Source organism: Anopheles bellator, chromosome X (assembly GCF_943735745.2).
Source record: "Anopheles bellator chromosome X, idAnoBellAS_SP24_06.2, whole genome shotgun sequence".
Lineage (NCBI taxonomy): Eukaryota > Metazoa > Arthropoda > Insecta > Diptera > Culicidae > Anopheles > Anopheles bellator.
The window spans coordinates 7357749-7374662 of record NC_071287.1 but is presented as its reverse complement, the minus strand read 5'-3'; the positions used below and the strand labels follow the sequence as shown (position 1 = coordinate 7374662).

Genomic DNA, 16914 nt, shown 5'->3' with positions numbered 1-16914 from the left:
CTCGCCACAGTCAATCGCACTTAGGACTGCTCATCGAACGGCGACGCCGACGAGCTCTATGTCTGGCCTGGCCTGGGGTCATTGCCCCGGCCGGTGGGGTGGCTGGGAGGGGTGGTGCTGTCGTGCAACACCGGTCTTAAGCGGCGTGAAATTATAGTTTTCCATTTTTCCCATGACGTGCGCCGTAGGACCTTTTGGCACACGGTTCGACGACCCCGGCACAATTCTTATCGCGCCCGGCGCGAAGTCGATTTGTTTCTGTTTTTGCACCCGTATCCGTTTGGGTGTGCCATTTTCTTACGGTTCTGTTACGGGTGGTGTTTGCCATTGATATTCTCCCGCCGCCTTATCGAGGTTCTCCGGGAGTTTCTCGGTAGTTCGATACGCTTTCCAATTCCGAATTGCGCGACTAAGCGTGGAACGAATAATAGTTGGATAGCCCCCACCACCACCTAATCATGTTGAGGTCCCGTCCCCTCTCACCGTCTCCCGATCTTCACAGGTGCAGCGCGGAATGATACGGTGCCCCTACATCCATGAGATGCACGAACGCTTGATAGGACCAACGCCGAGACGTCCACTGCCCATATCCTTTCCGCCGCTCGCCAAACCGGAAGTAATGGACCGCGAAAGTGACTGCCTGCTCGAGAGCCGGCCCGAGGGCCGCCAGATCGGCACCATGGTGAAGGTAAGTCAGCAACCGGACTCCGAATCCGGACTCAGCTCGAATTATGTTCGTGTTCGTTTTCCATTCCCGAGCAGCTTAATCCCGATGGGTTTGGGTCGCACACGACACCGACCCACCATCGGGCGACCGGGCATCACCATCATCATCATAAAGCAGCATCACCACCACCGACAACAGTGCCTTGCATCTTGGGGACCGACGACGACGACGACGAGCTGGGCGGCGGGCAGCAGCACCGCCGGCAGCTCCGGGCGCGCCCGCTGCACCTGCGGGCGGACGGGGCCGGCGGCACGACCGTCACCAGCACGATCAGTGACTCGGACGACGATGGCATCCATCTGCGGACGCACCTGCGCAAGATCATCGACGCCCGGAAGCCGAAAAACGCCAAGTGAGTACACGGATTGAGATCCCTATCCGGCGGGGGTCGTTTGGGATCAGGAGGAGCGATTGCGATGCGATTGCTTTGCGCACTGTTTATGGTTTTATGGGCCAGCAATCCAGCCCGTGGGTGAGACTGGAACTGATTCCCTGACCTGAAGCCTTCGCCGTGTAACTTATTGCCACGATCGTCGGAAGCATCTCGCCAGTCGCTGCTGTGTTGGATTGTCATGCAGTACTTTCTCTATTCTTAATTACCTTGAATTCCTTAAACAGCTGTTGGCTAATTCCGTGAAATTATGTGGTGCCTTTTTGAGTGACTCGATGATTCACCAACATGTCCACATGTTTTCGATACGGGACAAGTCTGCACTTCGGCGCGGTCTGTAGTCTAAAACATTAATATCTTGACTGGTCCAGCTGCGAGATAAAATACTCCCCAATGAGCCGTTTTCCTACAGGCACGATTACTTCTTTTCATCAGGATCGAGTTAGTTGCCGAATCCACACGACCTTGAAGGCTCCACGACTTTCACAATTCCATGTGCAGAAATGCATCTCCAGACCATGTAATGTAATAATCAATCCGGAGCACCTCATGCCAGAATGAAGAAGGTTTCGAAGCACTCCGATAGTAAAATGCCATTCTTTAGCTCAAGTTTGCCCTGGCCAAATTTTCCGGCATTTTCTAACCTACTGAAGAGGAGGACTGTTACTGAAGGTGCTACTATACCCTTTGATTAAAACTTTTGTTGGATATTTTTGACGGATAGACGAGGGTTTGTAGTTGAGATGTACGTTCGTCAATTCGTTGGGGTGTTGATTTCTTAACCCCAACATCGTTAATATGATAAACGCGACCTTGCCATATACTAGGTTGTTCATTATATTCGGAGCCTCGATAGGAAAAATATCTTTTTGAAAACTAGAACGCCTTCCGCAGCTGTTATGATGTCATCATTTTATGAAAAACGCTTTTCACGCATGATTTGTTTGGATCTGAAAACTCGAATAGAACTCGCTGGGGCCAAATCTAGTAAATACTGGTGGATACTCCAACAATTTGAACTTTAACTCATAGATTTTTGTCATTTTCAAATTGCTCTAGTTACCCTGGTGCATTGTTTTATTTTTTTTAGATTGTTATTTTTTACGTGGATCGTCTTGAAGGCCCAGTGCGACCTCGTTTAACCTCGGAAACATCCCTTTTTATTTTATAATTGAATACGAAAAGTCCTTATACACTTTCAACATTCGTCCATAAATTTCCTTTGCTTTTAAACCTACCAAAAATATAAATTAAATCACTGCACGATACTTGATTTGTTCCATTGTAAAAACTACTGTAACATGTCGATACTATATGACTTGTAAAAAAATTAAACTTCACATACGTTCATATTAAGGGTGTACGAATATAACAAAAAATAGGCTCGTAACAGCGCCCTTTGTTATCGAGGCTCCGAATATAATGAAAAACCCAGTACATTGATTATTTTGCCGATTGCTTTCGTATTTTTTTTACCATAAATCCTCATAGTAATAAATAAATTACGTTCTGCATCGGTTAGTTTTTATATTATTAGGATTTTCGCATTCTTTCAAGCTGAGAAACAATTCTTCACCGTGCATTTCGTGGCCTTAGCTTTGTATTTTCAACATTAAAACATATAAAAAATTGCATTATTGTTGCTCGTGACAACTGTTTGCTGTAAATCTGGCTGCACTGTAACAAATTGAAAGATGTTTAATTGAAAGTGGAGAACTGTGTCTTATCATTCTGATGTCAAACCAACGACGGATGGACGGATCAGTATTACTAGGTAAACGTTACCTAGTTTAAATGCGAATCCCTTTTTTATCACGTAACTTGCCGGAAACAGAATTACCATTTAACGTTACTCTCTCCGACTCCACTATTTTCCCACCTTTCTGGCTTGCAGTTTAACAATTTGAGACGAAAACATGCGATGATTTGTAGTAATACGATAGGTAGAGCCGTATTAAGCATCAACTTGCAATGAATTTTTAATTGAAGTCATCTGATTGAAAAGCGCTGCACGATACTTCGATACCGGACGAATGCAACAAACATTTTGAACGGTGAAATATTTCCTCACGGCTAAACGGAAATCTTTCTGCGTTTAGCTAGTGGGAATTATTTCACCGGCACCGGGGTGATATATTTCCGCTGGCGGATTGCGCGTCGGGCGCCGGTTTGGCAGTGAAGGACTTGCGAGTGGACTCTGCGCTGTGCTAAGTGCATTAGTTAATAAAGTGGTTAATAAACGTGAACCACTGAACTCTGCTGTGCGGTGCAGCGAATTTCGTGCTGGTGTCCTCGAGCAAGTTGGCTCGTAAAGCCGCCACGAATCACATCGGGCTTGGTGGGTCTTTGTCCAATGTCCCATTCCAGTGGCTAAGAGCTGGATCACAACGCAATAACCTCACGCGTCTATCCATTCAGACAGTTTACAGTGCCTCTAAAGCCAATCAACTTATATTATTCAATGCTTTGTGGAATGCTACCACAAACCAACTTTATGGACTTCAACGCTTAAGTCGGCGCTAAAGTAGAGTCGCTGACGGTGGTTCCACCAACAGAAGTTTGATGTTGTCTTCGGTGATTTGCAGACCGAGATCGGCTGCAGCTAGGTCAACCTTTCTGCAAACCTGAGCTACAGAACCGAGCCGGCGAATCTTCTTAAGCCGTCCAGCAGGACAGGTCGAACTCGGTGCTGCCAACTACACCTTCCTTGCACGCACACACTGCTCACCTTTCTCCTCTGTCAACTATCGTCAGATCAGCCTCGGTCACAGCAGTTGTAGGCGCGTTGACGCGTTGTTTTGCTCTGCTTCTATTTCCCCCAAAGGATCCAGCCAGCTAGGCGACCAATTTTCACGTGCTTTTCTGAGAGGTGCCCGATTCTCTCTCGTTCTCTCTCTCTCCTTTATTTTTTTCTCTCTATCTCTCGATGGTGCTAAAAGAACACCCTCTGGGGGATGGACCTCTGGACCCTGCAGGATGGGTCCAGGATGTCTGGAGCGCGTAAAGCCGCAAGGATGTTGCCAACGTGTAGGATGATGAACCTCGCCGTACCAGGTACCGTGCCTCTGAGAAAAGCTGGGAGCCGGTGGCGAGAAAATCCTTCGCTCACGGGCACTCACGAGCGGGCGTTCTCGCCGGAAAAGCGGACACAACCCCATTTGTTGTGATGCTGTGCTGTGCACACAAACGTGCGTGAGGGGTTGCGAAGGATTACGAGCGCACACAGACACGCGTGAGCCGCATTAGGGTCGGATGTCCGCTTCGCTCTGTCAGGCATTCACAACCCCCTTTCCTTTGCCACACTCTCTAGAGGTGGAGGGTGGCGCCGCGAGATGCTGTGATTTGCGAAGCGTGTCCTTGTGTGTGTGTGCGAGAGAAAGAGAGAGAGAGATAGAAAGAGAGGGGAGAGGGGGAGAAAGAGAAGGAAAACGAGTTAGATTAAAGGTTGGAAGGACGACGCGGACGATACACGATGCTTCTCTCTCGCTCTGTGTTCGTCAGGGCCAACAAGGGGACATCCTTGTGCCCGGCCCGGAGAGTGAGCGAGAGAGAGAGAGAGATAGGGAGAGAGGGAGAAAGGGCCTCCGGGCGCTCGGCTGCTCGGTCGGCATCGTCCTTTCGGGCCCGGATCGGGCACATCATCTCTCGGCACATCATCTCTCGGGCGCCTGGCCAGGCTCCAGGGGCTAGGGGCCAGGGGCCAGGGGCCAGGGGCCGGGCCAGGACATTGGTGCCGTGGCCCAGGATATACCCACCGGGGCAGCATTGCAGCAGTCGCCAGTAGTGCGGTTGGTACGCGATCGCGCGGTTCAAACTCGTCTCTATCTCTCCCGACCGACCGACCGACCGACCGACCGGTGCCGTGCCGTACCGTGCTTCCTGTGCGCTGTGGTGTGGTTCTGGTCCGTGTTCCTTCCCCCCCCCCCCCCCCCTTCCCCCGTTGCTCTGCTGTTTGTCCCTGACCTGAGAGAAAAAAGGCCGCGAAAAAAGGGGGTCCCAAAAGGGTCAGCCCGTTCTTTGTTTCCCTCCTGTTTGTGGCGTGCAAATCTGCGTGCGCGTGTGTGTGTGTGTGTGTGCGTGCGGGCTTGAGAGTGTGTGTGTGTGTGTGTGTGTGTATGTTGAACACCAATACACACTCGCGCACGCGGCGGGGACTAACGGACGCGCAAACGGACGATGAACGAGATCCGATCAGAGATCGTAGACGTTCCGTGGTGAAGGTCCTTTGGCGAACAGGCCACAAAAAGGGTCGATTGTATGTGTGTGTGCACGCTCTGTGTGTCTGTGCGCGCGCGTGTGTCTTTGTGTGTGACAAATCAATTCAATCAATTCACCTAATTTGTCGCCGCCTGTAGAGGCCGCGCGCCAGGACGAGCGACGAGTGACACTTGGGTTGGGTTGGGTTGGGTTGGAATTTTTAAGGACCCTCAATGCGACGGGGGGTGGGATGCCCGAGGGGGCCCTAGGTGGGTGGTGGTGGGTGGCGGTTCAGCATCACAGGATCATAGACAGCATCGTTCAGCTCGGGGCAACCTTCTGCGGCTTCTATCAACTGCCTAGGGGTTCAGCTATCAACCGAACAACCTGGGGATTGGCACCACCACCTCTGCGAGCTTCCCCCTGCCCCTTGGGTAACGTCCAGCCTACACGCCCACCACCACCCGATCCACGGTTGTGTGGGGATTCGTCGGATCCTAGGTCGCAGCATCACCAGTGACATCCTGGCAAACGTGTATGCTTGGTGTGCCGTGTGTGTGTGTGTGTGTGTGTGTGCGCGTGTATGTGTGTGTGTGTGGTGGAAGAAAATTTTGGTTGCCCACACAACCCACACACATTCCTTTCTCTCTCTCTCTCTCTCTCTCTCTCTCTCTCGGTGGTGAACCAAGAACCATGACCCCACCCGAAACTATTCCGTGGAATGGCGGGTGGGTGGCGGAGGACGGCTGGGTGGGGCTGTGGATCAGGGAAGAGGAAGTGGGTGGGACGGGGGTGTTGGGGGTCGCAAGCTCGCATTTTTGACTCTCTTTCTTGGCGTGGCGCGCTCGCTGGCGAATCCGCCTTGCAACATCAAATCTGCGACTCGCCCATCCCGCATTCACCTCCCGCCCTGGGACACCCATCGCTTGGCCCCATCTGAACTCAAAGAAGCAGCAACCCACAAAACAATGGGTTTTTGCGATGGAGACTCTGTTGGTGGAAAAGCCACACAAAACCCCGAACGCCACAGATTCTCACAGTATCCTCGAATCCCTCGACAGAGAGAGAGAGAGAGCAGGAGGGGTGTGGAAGGGGCAGGGATGGGAGGCGAGTGGCAAATTTTCCTTCGACGCTTCGACACGCTCTCTTACTCGCGGTTTTCGCGTTACGGGTTCGCGGTGTGCGAGAAACTTCCTTTTTCGAGCAGTTCACGCTCTTTCGCGACGCGGCCTGTCAGCGCGCAGCATCCGCAGCTGCGTGTAAAATTTCCCCCCCCCCCCCCCCCCCCAGCGCTCGCCCTGCCACACCTGCTGCCGGTGGTGGTGGCGGGCTGGTCTGGGGCACCTTGTTTTGCTGCACACACTTTCGCTTCAAGCAGTTCGAATTTTCCCCGAGAAATTGTGGGATGATTTTTCCGAACGAAGTGAAAAATCATAGAATGAAGCTCGGATCAGTAAGGATGAGTCGAGCGAGACACTCATTTCCGGGTGGGTTGGTGTGAGTGAGTGCTGCGAACAGCAATGAAGGGATGCGATGGTTCGAGGCGAAGCTGCCAGGCTCAATCGGGAAGCAGTGGGAAATATGGCCGCCGACCGTCTATGCGCGAAAGGGTGACGGGAGGTGCTGGGAGAGGGGATTGCTAATGCTCTTGAGTGATTGAGTGACCTCTGAGTGACTTGGGCCCCCCCCCCACCCACCGGCGGATAATTAGTTGGGGGGGGGGGCGTCTCTCGGATTGTTAGTCTCTTTGTCTCTGAATTATTCGGTTTTCCAATCGGCTGCACCCGACGGGGTGTCGGCTGGGGGGGTATGGGGTTGTTTGGGGGTCTTCACCACCTACTCCTACGTCCGTTTCGCCAGCTCGACGAACACTCCCCCAGTGCATTAGTGTCCCTGCTATGAGTACTACGGCTACTACTACTACTACTAAGACTACTACCACTACCACTAGTCCCATCCCCTTGTCTTGTCCCGCGCGTCGTCGTCGAGCATCGGTCGAGTCGAGAGATCCTTCCTCGAGTGCTGCCGACAATTTTATTCAATTTTTTCCCCATTTTAAAGCGACCACCACGAAAAACGTTAGCTTGTGACTGGTTTGTGTGACTTGTCTTGTGGTTCCAGCCCCCGTGTGTGCGTGCGTGCGTGTGTGTGCTGCAACATAACAAAGAGTTCTAGAGGGGAGAGAGAGAGAGAGAGAGAGCGAGGGCTGCAAAGAGTCCGGGCCGGTGAAAATGGTCGGCGGTGGTGAGATGAAGGTGGCCACGGTCGACGTCGAAAGCAGTGACAATATGGCGACGCTGCCCGTGTCCCGCTCCCACGGCGTGGCAGGGGCCGCCAGTGGTGCGGGCGGTGGTGGTGGTGGTGGAAGTGATACTGCGGAGAAAAACAATGCCGCCAACAAGGAGATGGAGCTGAAGAACGTGATGCCGAAACCGATGCAAAGGTTAGTTCCCCGTTCGTTCGTGCCCAAGATCGCCGGAAGGATCGATGGAGGGGGAGTGAGGGAGTGGGGTTTGGAAACCAGGACGTGGTGGCAGAGAAAAGGGCTCTGCATGAGAATGGAGCCTCGGTTTCCACACGCACTCCGCTCGCTCCGTAGGTTCCAGCTGAGTTCCAGTAGTTCCGGGGCTTCTGGGAAGGGTTCCCGTGAGTGGCAGTTAACAGGAGGGTGGAAGGAGGGGGGTGGGAGCGGGGTGTACACTCTGGCGCGCCGCAGACTGCTTGGCTGCAGAGTCTGCAGGGCTACACAGAAGAGAAACTCACAAACTCACATTCCTCAATCTCTTCGACTGGACTGGCTCTCGGTCCTCCTCTCCAGGATTGTAGGCGGGGTATAGGCAGGACGTGGAAGTACCTACACTTTGACCTACAGCTCTCCTGTGCCGTTTTTTTTTGTTTTTTTTGCACAGAGGATTGTTGTTTGCTTTGTGGCCCACCACCAGCCGTATCTCTGTTTGCGCCGCCATCTTGAGGAGTCTCCGGGCAACGTGCCTCTTCCGCACGTTCCGAATCCAAGAGAATCCGGAGAGCTGGAGTCCAGCAGTGGCTGTGCAAAATGGTCGATGATTAAATTATGAGTCCGTGGATCCGTCGTGGTACGATAAACACGTGCCAATGTGACGTTGGAGCAGTTCCATCAAAAAAGTGACACTACTACTCTACTCGCTGGTTCGCTCGTTCGTCGACCGCACGGAAACTGGGCCAATGACCGTGTGACCACTTTTCCGGGGGGTTGGAGGGGTGGGGGGTCAAGTACGGGCAGTCTTACCGACCAGACTACCGGACTCCTACAGAAAAACGGAAGGATTAATTTACCTGCATTAGTTGTAAGGGAGTGACAGTCTCCCTTCGGGAACGCCGCGTTGCCCGAGGTCCTGTTGTTCAATTCCCTGGCCTGGTGTTCGCCAGCTGCTCGAACTGTTTCCTAATGTCCTAAATGTTCATGTTTCGTTTCCATGTCGGTGCCCAGTTCGGAGAACTCACACCCGGGAAGAATTATTCCTACCTTGTCTTATGGATTCGGGAGTGACAGTCTCCCTCCGGGAACACCCAGTATAGAAAGGTCGTATAGAAAGGGCGGTGGGGGTTCTCCATTGGTTGCGGTGTCGTGAAGTGCGTGACGACCACTTCAAAGTTACCCAGCTCAATCCTGAGCCTGAAAGAGCCTGTTCAATTACCGTTGCCTGCCACTGACTTGTGTCGGACACTTGACGCACCCAGCCGAGGGACCCACGCCGAGGAGCGTTTTGCGCTGAGCCAGAAGTCGAGTGGCAGAAGCGCTCGAAGGACACTAGATTTGCATTGTTCGCTAAACCTTGCTCTCGATATTGCTATCTCTCTCTCTCTCTCTCAGAACTTCGCTCTTCATCGTCACCAGCCTGGTCTACGCAATGCTGCTAATCGTCGTCTGCGTGGCGTACGTTATCAGCGACGTCACGACGCACCATCTGCCTGTGATGTACTACGAGGGCTTCTTCACCTATCTCTACGGCGCCAGCATACTGTTCCTGCTGTACGTGTTCTGCTTCCTACTGCAAGGTACGTGACTAGGTTGGCGAAGGTGTATTGGCTTCTCTTGCACGGCACGGGTGCTGGGAGTTTTCCGCCGAATATTATTATTATTACACTAATACAACTGCCTTTTCCTTCTACTTTTCCTATCACACAGAGAGTTCCTGCTGCAACGGAAAACCGAAACCACCGAAGGAGAAGAAGCCGAAGAAGGAGAAGAAATCGAAGAAGGCGGCCACCGACCCGGAAGCAACCGGCAAGGACGGTAAGGACGGTAAGGACGCTGGCGGAGGTGCCGCAGCCAAGGAGAGTTCCGCCACCGCCACCGGCAAGGCATCGAAAGAGGAGGCGAAGGGCAAGGGCGGCTCCACCAAGGCGAGCCCCTATCAGGTGAAACTCAGATTAACACTCGCTTCACTCCCGATCCCATTTTTGGCGCAACACTCTATCTCGTTAATCACCTCCTCGCCGGCTCCCTTGTTTGAGAGGGAGCGCCCCCCTACCCCGCGCCCCTGTGCCCCCCCCCAATAGCGTGTGCATATGTTCCTCCCGACGTGTGTGTGCGTGAGTGTGTGTGTGCCAACAACTTGCAATATTTCTGCAAACCCACAAACCTGCTCCTGCTGCTGCTGTACGCTACTAACCAGATGCCAGATGTACGCCTCCCGCGCGTTCGAGCAGTTTCGAGCAGAACGCGTGTACTTTGCGTGTCGGTTAGACGCGGTAGTAGTAGGTTGCGGTAGCAATAAAAAGCAGGCGGCACACTCGCGTTACCTTGTCCTCGCTTCGTGGTTCTTTTGCGTGCGCACCCCCACCCTAAAGATAAAGAGAGACCGAGTGGGAGAGAGAACGAGAGAGAGAGAGAGAGAGCTGCAACGCTTTTGCCCCTAGATTTCTACCTACTAGCTCTGTGTGTAGAATGTTGCGTTTTACCATTCGTTCGTTCCGTTTTTTCGAAAACTGCTAGACTGCATACCCGTCCGAGTTACCGTTTTATTTACCTTGGCCCCTTGGGCCACCACTACTTCTTCGTAGAGTCATTTTGTTTTCGGCTTTCCGTTCGGTTACTTGTTTTACTTCCGCTTCTATTTTTTGCACTCGCGCGTGTGTCAAAGTTGACGCGCTGTAGTAGTTACCGTTCCGTTCCACCTCCATCCTCTACGGCGACGTACGATCAGTGAAAAAATCGAGCACTTTCGAGCAGTTTCGAGCACTTTCGAGCAGTTTTCGAGCAGTTTCGAGCAGTTTGCCAGTAGCGTGCTGTGCGGCGCGTGGCTCGAACTAGTCACACATATTCAAGAAACAGCTGCTCGAATACTCGTTGCGGCTGCCAGTGGCTTTGCGATCTAACGTTTGTAGCGTTTGTAGTACCTTCCGGTTGCCAACCATCCAGCCCAGCTGTAGGTAGTATACAATGATCCCCGTGTCCACCGTGGCGGGGTCGGTGCCAGTAGCAAGTGGTATAGCCAACGGTAGCCGTGCCTTTCGCTCCGTAGCAGCAGCCTGAATGTGTTGCTCCATTTGCTTGTGTTCCCCAATATAGTTCCGCGCTTGTTTGTTTTGCGAAACATATTCAAGTTCATCCAGCACGCGCACACTAGCGTAGCCACAAATTCGAAACAATCAGCCCCCATCCCCCCACCACCACCACCATGCGCCTCGCGCCCTGCGACCCGCGCCCCTTAAAAAGTTAAACGACAAAAACCAAACCAAAAGTTTCCAATACACACACCCTTCAAACTGCCTCTGCCGTCTACAACATCGACACCCCCCTCCCACACACACATACACGCACACCCAGTACGCGAAGAAGCAGGAGGTTTACCCGAAGAAGAAGCGCGATCGGCTCCGCGAGATGCAGCGCCAGGCGGCTACGGCAGCAGCGGCGGCGGCGTCAGCGGCGGCGACTGCAGCGGCGTCGGTGGAGGACTCGCCCATCGGAGGTCCGCATTCCCCGCTGCTACGGTCTCCACTTCGGGTCGCCCTATGCGATGGCGACGACGGCGGCGTCCATCGGGACACCTACAACAGCCACATACATGGCGGTGGCGGCGGCGTCGGCGGCGGGCTCGGCGGCACCAGCAGACCAGGGCGGGCGCAGGTACACGGTCCAACAACAACCACCACCACACACTCACACAATATATCAGCTTTTCCATCGCCCGTCTCACACATCCGCTCTCCCCATTTTCTCCGACTAACTCCGAATTTGGCCCCCTTTCTCTTCCCGTTCGAGTGTTCTTGTGGCTTGTGGAGTGTGTGTGTGTGTGTGTGTGTGCTCGGGAAAAGAGTAGACTCACTCGGCGCCAACTTTCGTTCCTTTCGCGCGAAACACTCCCTCGCCCCACCCCCCCTCCACTCCTCCGCCTTCTCCAACCAGCTCAAATTTGCACATGGCATCATTTCGAACCGATTCGAGCAGTTTCGAGCAGTTTCGAGCACTTTCGAGCAGTGTGAAATTTAGCTGGTGGAAGGTACAGGATACGAAACTAACTGCAACCATCGTCTCCAGCAACCTCCATCGCCCCCACAACGTCCCCTCCGCCTTTCTCCATGTTTGCTCCGAGTGTGTGTGTCCTTTGCGGGAGTGTGTGGTGTTGCCTTGCGTACTAACAGCATCGAAGCGGTGTGCGGGAGGTGTCGGCTCTACTCTACTCGCTACTTTTTGGTGTCGGTTAGTGAGCGCGACCTTCGCTGGAGGACCTGCAGAAGCACAGTAGCAGCAGCAGCAGCAGCAGACCTATGAGTAGACCACCCCCCCGTTCTGGAGCCTGCCCCCAGTGTGGTCGTTCTCGTCGTCCCGGCTCCGTTACATTGTGATTTACGCTTGCGTTTTAGAACCGGTTGTGTTGCGTTGCGTTTATGGCTTCCCATATACTCTAACCTCTATAATACGACTCGGTTTCACCTAGCCACCTACCTACCCCATAGTGTGCCTACCAACACACACACACACACACACGTGCATGAGATTTTTTTTTGGATCTGTGTTTGTGGCGATAGTAGTAGTAGTAGTAGTAGTAGTCGTAGTAGCTGATACCTTCTGCCCCAGTAGCCGCAGTGCCTGTGCACGCTCACGTACACTTATACCCCCATTGCATCCCCGCTGCACCCCTAGTTTTTGTTTGAGTAGTGTGTGTGTGTGTGTGTGTCATTGCGAGTGTTCCTCTCCACCAGTTCGGTAGTAACGGACGTTACGTGCGTTACGTTGGAACGTTACCGTTACACTGGTTCGGTCTCCTCTGTGTCTGTGTGGCTATCGAGTCACTGCTTTTTTTTGTTTGTCTGTGTCTTTGTGTGTATCTATGCCTGCTAATCGGGGCACCACCCTGTGCCTGTGCCATTCTACCTTCTCTTCTACCACACACCCACCCCCGTCCCCGCCACAGCCGGAACCGATCGCCGACCCAGAGGCGGCCCTTTCGCCACGCTTCAAGCGCAAAACGACCCAGGACCCAGCCCATGGCAGCTTCTTCCTGCGTGTCGGTGCCATCGGTAAGTCACAGACCCGCACGGCGAGGCTCGTAACCTGCTAACCTGTTGATCTGCTTCCACCACAGCGTTCGGGCTCGGCACGATGATCTACACGGGGCTGGAGTTTGGTTCGTTCTTCGAGATCCCGTTCACCTCGCCCTGCCACCAGATACTGCGCGGTGTGAACCCGCTGCTCCAGATGATCTTCACCTTCATGCAGATGTACTTTATCTTCATGAACGCACGGGTAACGCAATGTCGGGTGTCGTCCGTCAGCCTGGGTCTAACCGTTTCTCCTCGCCGCACACAGCTCAACATCCACCGGTTTAAGGTGCTGGCCCGCTTCGGTCTGATGCACATCGTGGCCACCAACATCTGCGTGTGGATCCGCACGCTGGTGCTGGAGTCGCTGAAGGAGATCACGGCCTACCATCGGCGCCGCGGCCCGGAACCGGAGGACTCGGCGATCCTGGAGAACATTCGCCAGCACACGCTGCGCAACGCGGGCATGGTGATGGGCACGGAGTTGGGCCCGGCCGGTGACACCGAGTGGGAGCCGATCAGCGTGAACCTGCACGCGCACGAGGACTTCTCGTCGCCGGACGCCACCAGCATGCTGTCGCGGATCGTCCAGAGCACCAGCCGCACGCTGCTCGGTGCGGTCACCACGCTCGTGACCTCGACGAGCACCACGACAACGACGACGACGCGGCCGACACCGACGACAACGGCATCGACCACGACGAGCACATCCACCGTAACGCCACCGAGCACCGGCAACTCGTGGGCCGACGACGAATGGACCACCAGAACCACTCCCTCCAGCACTACCGTCCGCGGGCTGTTGGACCGTTTGCGGGAAATCGTCACGACGGAGTCTACAACTACGACTGCAGCGGCCAGTAACCAGCACCACAACCACTACGACCTGGGGCCCCAGCCTGAGGACCACTTCGACCGCGTCACCACCACCACCACCACCACGACCGGCAGTCCATCGTTTCTGGAGTCGTTCGTCGAGCGCATCAACTACCTGCAGCGCAACAACAGTCTCGATCAGACGTACGAAAGTCTGGACGCCCTGTTTCCGTCCGCGTTCGTAGCCCCATCGCAGGCCGCCGGAGTCGCCACCGCCACCAACTCGACCGCGGTCAGCTGCGGGCGGGTCAACATCATGGGCACGATCGTGCAGGACTCGGCCCCGTACCTGTACCCGTTCATCATCGAGTACTCGCTGATCGGGGCCGCCGTCATCTACGTCATGTGGAAGCACATTGGCCGCTACCCCAAGTGAGTGGCAGGCGAAAGGAGGTTTCGTTCGCCGGAGCGCTTTCAGTTAGGTTGTAGTTCGTAGCGTCGTCCTTTCATAAGGCTGTGGCACGAGCTCATGGTAGGCCACGCCCCTGAAATCGAATCCCAACGCTGAAGCTATACATCGGGAGAGTTCTGATCCAGTTTTGCATTGGACATCAGGGAGACGCCAGGTTCAGTACTCATTAAGCCCCACCTGGCGCCTCCATTCGGAGTACAAGAAACGGAATTTGGGTCATTTTTCGATTTATTATCAGTAGCGATGTGAATTAACGTTTTCATCCTATTTAAAGAGCTTGTGATGCACCTCACCTTTCTGGTGCCATCAGAAAGTCCTTTTACCGAGTCCTCCCTTTGCTCTTTGATTGTTTAGTCAAAATCGTCATTTTTTTATTTTTTTACCAGCTTAAAGCAGTGTGATATTGCAGAAACAAGTACCAACAATCATTTGATGCGATTCGGAAGCAGTTTTGCAATAATCATTAATCCCCGCAAGCCGTCATTTTCAGGCACAAAAGTTGACATAGTTTAACTGTTTTTAAAGATCGGTTGCAAACTGATTTTCTGTTTTTGTTTCGACCTGAACTCATTCACTTGATGGCAAAACAAGGTAATGGATGAATGAACAGCAAAACTTGGACGTCCAAAACGGGAGGTAGAGCCATCTTTTTAACAGTCCGATTTTCAACCTTTAAACCTTTTTTTGCGTAACCCGCGGAAATTTAATAGTCGCGATACTATTAAAATAGATTACTCAAGCTTCCAACTTCACAGCAGCTACCTAACTAATCACGTCCTACCCCCGACAGGTTCACGAATGAGGAAGACCTGGAGCACCGGCTGGAGGTGATGCTGTCGCGCCGGGCCGTCGTGATGGCACAGCAGGCACGCACCGGGCGCGTCGACTGCGTCGGCGCCTCCAAGGGCCTGTTCTTCGGTTTGCTGCTACTGGTCGGTTCGCTCATCTGCCTGATCCTGTTCTTCGTGCTCGTCAGACACCCACAGCTGTCGCTGCTCGCCATCTACCTAGCGGACGTGTCGCACTGTGCGCTGATGGTGCTCGCCATATTCGCCATCATCATCGGCTTCATTCGGTAGGTGTCACTCCTGGCCGTGTCCCGTCAACTCCACTCATTCCGTTCTCCGTTCCGCAGTGTGCAGAACCTGAAGTTCCGGTGCGAGGAGCAGAGCAACCTGAACGATATCCTGCTGCGCATCTCGGCGTTCGGGCTGTTCGTGTACTCGACGTTCAGCGTGATCGCCGGCTCGTTGAACGCGCTCGAGAGCGAACCGAACCTGCTGGTGATGGTGACCGGGGTCGTGGCCGTCGTCCAGGTCGTCATCCAGCTGCTGTTCATCGCGGACGTGTCGCGCCGCCGCGTGCACCTGCCGGAGCACGATCGCATCAAGCCGGGCCGCCAGATCGTCACCTTCCTGCTGATCTGCAACGTCTCCATGTTCGCCATCTACACGTTCGAGGCCCAGAAGGTGTTCGCCAACCCGGTAAGCTCCCGTTCGCTCCAACGCACGAGCCCACGTGACTCACGCACTCCGATCTGTACCCGCAGGTTCAGCTGGACTTCTACGGTTTCATCGCCTGGTCGCTGATTCAACGCGTGACGCTGCCGCTCTGCATCTTCCACCGGTTCCACAGTGCCGTTACGCTGGCCGAGGTCTGGAAGACGACCTACAAGGCACGGCTCGAGTAAGCTCGCGGACCGCGGCTGACCACCGGTCCGGTAGCGGCACCACTGGCCGAGAGGCTCGCACAACCCACCACCACCAGTACCCCGAGGCGTAACGATTGCGAACCCAGAGTGGAGTCGTAGGCGGCCCCCTCGACGCGGTGGTTCGCTATCTGCGAACCCGCACCATGTTATCAGTCAAAGAAGATCCAACAAAAGCAGGACGCTCTAACGGCCAGCAGCACGGAAACACGGAATGATACGACGGAAGACGAAGACGATCGAACGAAGCGGGCGACAAGCCGAGACGAGCGAACGAGCGAGCGGGGTTGAGTTGTAAATCTGGTTTTTTGGTCTACTTTTTGGGTTTTTTCGAGTGGAACCTATATTTCTCCTTTTTGGAAGTATTTTTTAGAGACACGCGAACGAGAGCGAGAGAGCGCCATATACATGGATAGTATTAACTCTCAATGTTCAAACATAGCCAGTATATGAGTGCGAACACACAAACTCACACATACCCACACGGACCCCACCTTCTCTCCTGCCAACCCGCCCAGCGCCCCACACGCAGAAGGTGGCCGCGGAAGCATCTTCGTCCTCCATCCTGTTTGCTTGATTTTGTAATCGCTAAAGCGACCCAACCCACACACATTAGCTATCCCAAAATCTCGGTGCAGAGAGAAGAGAGAGAGAGAGAGAGAGAAGGCTAGGAAGAAACCATAAGGAAAAGGAAAAACCAAACACAAAAACACACACATTAAATGTAACCGCACGAGCAACAGTAGGCAACAATAGCAGCAAGAGTAAAGAGAGCCCCGCGGCCACGGATGCAAGGACCAAGGACCGGGCACGCGCGCCACAAAACATGCGGTCCGCCAGAAATTGGTAGTTGGTTTTCTGCGTATTTTGCACCTTTTTTTGTTTGTTCTGCTATTCGACTTCCCCGCCCCGAGAACCCGCGTGTGCGAGTGTGCGAGTAACGAGAAACATAAAAATAATAACATTAATCATAATGGAACGAGCATACGCGTTGGAGCAAAGTAATGATAAATGAATAATGATAAAGCATCCCTTTATATTATACACAAATGCATGCATACATAAATAAATACACA

The 16914-nt window shown here is 53.6% G+C and overlaps 1 protein-coding gene across 1 annotated transcript; it reads left to right on the top strand.

Annotated features, from left to right (window-relative positions):
- The first annotated feature begins 514 nt into the window (after positions 1 to 514).
- On the top strand, positions 515 to 15820 carry LOC131213538 (proton channel OtopLc). Its single transcript, XM_058207595.1, has 13 exons — positions 515 to 688; positions 763 to 1079; positions 9169 to 9353; positions 9484 to 9716; positions 11143 to 11229; positions 12047 to 12068; positions 12699 to 12821; positions 12887 to 13047; positions 13111 to 13562; positions 13626 to 14090; positions 14921 to 15205; positions 15266 to 15614; positions 15680 to 15820. Exons 1-13 carry the CDS (start codon positions 515 to 517, stop codon positions 15818 to 15820), a joined length of 2994 nt encoding a protein of 997 aa, XP_058063578.1.
- Positions 15821 to 16914: the final 1094 nt, after the last annotated feature.

What these genes read in the sequence shown, in the direction of transcription:
- LOC131213538 (XM_058207595.1), top strand. Translation starts at nt 515, where the DNA reads ATGATACGGTGCCCCTACATCCATGAGATGCACGAACGCTTGATAGGA. An exon ending in GTTCTGCTTCCTACTGCAAG is followed by an intron (nt 9,354 to 9,483) that starts GTACGTGACTAG and finishes CCTATCACACAG; the next exon opens with AGAGTTCCTGCTGCAACGGA. An exon ending in ATCATCATCGGCTTCATTCG is followed by an intron (nt 15,206 to 15,265) that starts GTAGGTGTCACT and finishes TCCGTTCCGCAG; the next exon opens with TGTGCAGAACCTGAAGTTCC.